The following is a 2,362-nucleotide window of genomic DNA, read 5'->3' on the forward strand; positions in this document are numbered from 1 at the left end:
GCATGCGCTCACATATTTCCTATTAAGCCTTTGAAGTCAGTAGCTATAGATTGTTACCAGAAAATCAAAGTGAGGATACCACAGAGAGAGGGGGGGTGAGAGAGAGAAAGGAGATCTAGAGAGAGAGAGAAAGAGAGAGAGCAAAAGAAGAGAGGGAGAGAGAAGGGGAGAAGGGAAAGGAAAGGAAGAAAAAGAGAGAAAGGGAGAAAGACTCAGAGGGAGAGAGAGACAGGAGAGAAAGGAGAGAGAGAGTGTAGAGAGAATGGAAGGAAAGTAGAGAAAGGAGCAAGACAGAGAGAGAGGAGAGAGAGAAAGTAAAGAGAGAATGTAAGGAAAGTAAAGAGAGGAGAGAGAGAATGCAGAGACTGAAAGAGAGAAAGAGGAGGGAGAAAGGAGAAAGAAAGAGAAGGAAGAGAAAGCGAGAGAGAATGGAGAGAAAGAGAGAGAAAAATTTACAAATATCAAAGCAAAGACTGGTAGGGCCTAAAGATAATACATGTATTTGCTTGTTTACAGTACCTGTGTGACTGTTGTATTGCTTGGTGGAACATGAGACAGTTCCACGTATTGCACTATGCGGTCGATACAGATGGGTCCGACAAAAGACAGCAGGGAGCCCACGAACTGGAACAGGCAGCCCAGGAAGAACCGCCACCCGTACACCGTGATGTAAGACGCCCACAGACTCCGCGCAGGGTGGGCGGTGGTCCATTTGTTCTGAGATGGAAAGAACGAAAAATATGTTGTCAAGTGTTAGGGGGTAATTATAACGTTAAACATTTACTTGTAACAAGGAGGTTGAATAATTCCCTTATTCAACCTCCTTGCTTGTAACAAAGTGGATATTACATGGAAGAGGAAGGAAACTGTATATCTGTGAAAACTCAAACAGGAAAAAAAAGCAAGACCTCCCTGTTAAATAGTAAGCTCTACCATTGACCCTATGACCTGGAATGTCTGTCACTTCTGTTGGTCTACCGTTTCTAATTTCTGTCACATCTGACCTTTGTGGTTACTGTCTTTCACAGGCTTGTGTACTTTCTGTATGATCATTTACAATTGTCCTTGAAAGTTCTTTGAACTTCTTTTCTAATTTTAACCGCTGTCGTTCAAACATTAATGTAATATCTGTGTATCAATAAGACATACCATGTGTTTGTTAAATGCTTGTCCCAGGAGCTTGTGGTTCACAGCAGCATGATGCTCCTGGAAAGAAAAAAAATCATTCAGTAAAACTTTCTTATTAACAAGCTAAACTTACAAACAAACAAACAATAAATTGCAGTTCCAATCACTGACACAAGTGGGCCCAGAGCTTAAAAACATCTAACCTAATTGTTACATAGGCTACATAAAAGGTAAATGGGGCAACCTCAGAAAAAGGACAAAGTAGAACACTTTTTTGTTATCTAGTAGTACAATACCACAGTACACAACAAGTATGTCAAGGAATGTGATGATAGAAGATACCACTACACAAGAAGGGGTGTTCTGGCTAACCTTGGGCAGTTTTCCAAGGTCGCTCATCTCTAATGGGCGCTTGTACCCCAGTTGGAGGAAACCGTTCAGCCACCAGTAGGTTACCATGGAAACAGGGTTGACAAACGGCTGGTAGAAGGTCATTTCCCTGTCCTGAAGGTCGTACGGCGGGAGGGAGGGGGGCACCGCACAACACGATCCACAGCAGTATCTCTGTGGAAATGGAAGAACAATTAAATGGTGTGCAGGCCAAAAACCAGTTACTCAAACAATTGGATAGCATTTTGCTTGTCAATGAGTAACAGCTACTGCTTTTGGCATATCCTGTATCTTACATTCACCATTGTAACTAGGTACTCAGCAAAAATGAAATGAATCTTTTTACCTGAGTTCAGAGTGAAAAAGTAAGTGGAAGTGTGTTTCTAAAGCTATAGGGATTGGGACCCACAACCCTTAGATTCTATAGGTCAACAACCTTAATCATAAAACCACCTTACCTGAACGATCCATTTTACAAATAAACAAAACAACTGTAAGACTACTCACCTTTGTTAGCAGCAGGTAAAGTTCTATCCCCAGCAGTAGAGCATACGCAGCAGCAACAACAATGGTGACGTAGAACCTGAGATACAAGTCTCCCGCGAAACCAGCATGCACCATTCTCCATACGTTCCACCCCTGAAGTCCGCCAATTCCCAGCCAATACACGAGCAGTGACAGCAGCGGAACGCGATAGTTCCCGGTTTCCCACGCGTTGTACAGAACGATGGAAAGTAGCGTGGAAACCAACCCCAGGATGGAGGGAACGTACAAGTACGGCCATGGTGTTAAAAGGGCTGCCGATATCGCCCCCTCGCCGAGGAGCACATGTAGCACAGTAGCG

The 2,362-nt window shown here is 43.4% G+C and overlaps 1 protein-coding gene across 1 annotated transcript in view; it reads right to left on the reverse strand.

Moving 5' to 3' along the window:
- The window catches only part of LOC118404895 (ATP-binding cassette sub-family C member 8-like), a gene marked incomplete at its 5' end in the record, with an annotated part of 31,764 nt that extends 29,460 nt beyond the window's left edge, over positions 1–2,304 (reverse strand). Inside the window, 4 exon segments of the mRNA XM_035804277.1 lie at positions 520–717; positions 1,150–1,206; positions 1,501–1,692; positions 2,026–2,304. Coding sequence (XP_035660170.1) covers positions 520–717; positions 1,150–1,206; positions 1,501–1,692; positions 2,026–2,304 — 726 coding nt within the window.
- Positions 2,305–2,362: the final 58 nt, after the last annotated feature.

This window comes from Branchiostoma floridae, chromosome 17 (assembly GCF_000003815.2).
Source record: "Branchiostoma floridae strain S238N-H82 chromosome 17, Bfl_VNyyK, whole genome shotgun sequence".
In the NCBI taxonomy this organism is placed as follows: domain Eukaryota; kingdom Metazoa; phylum Chordata; class Leptocardii; order Amphioxiformes; family Branchiostomatidae; genus Branchiostoma; species Branchiostoma floridae.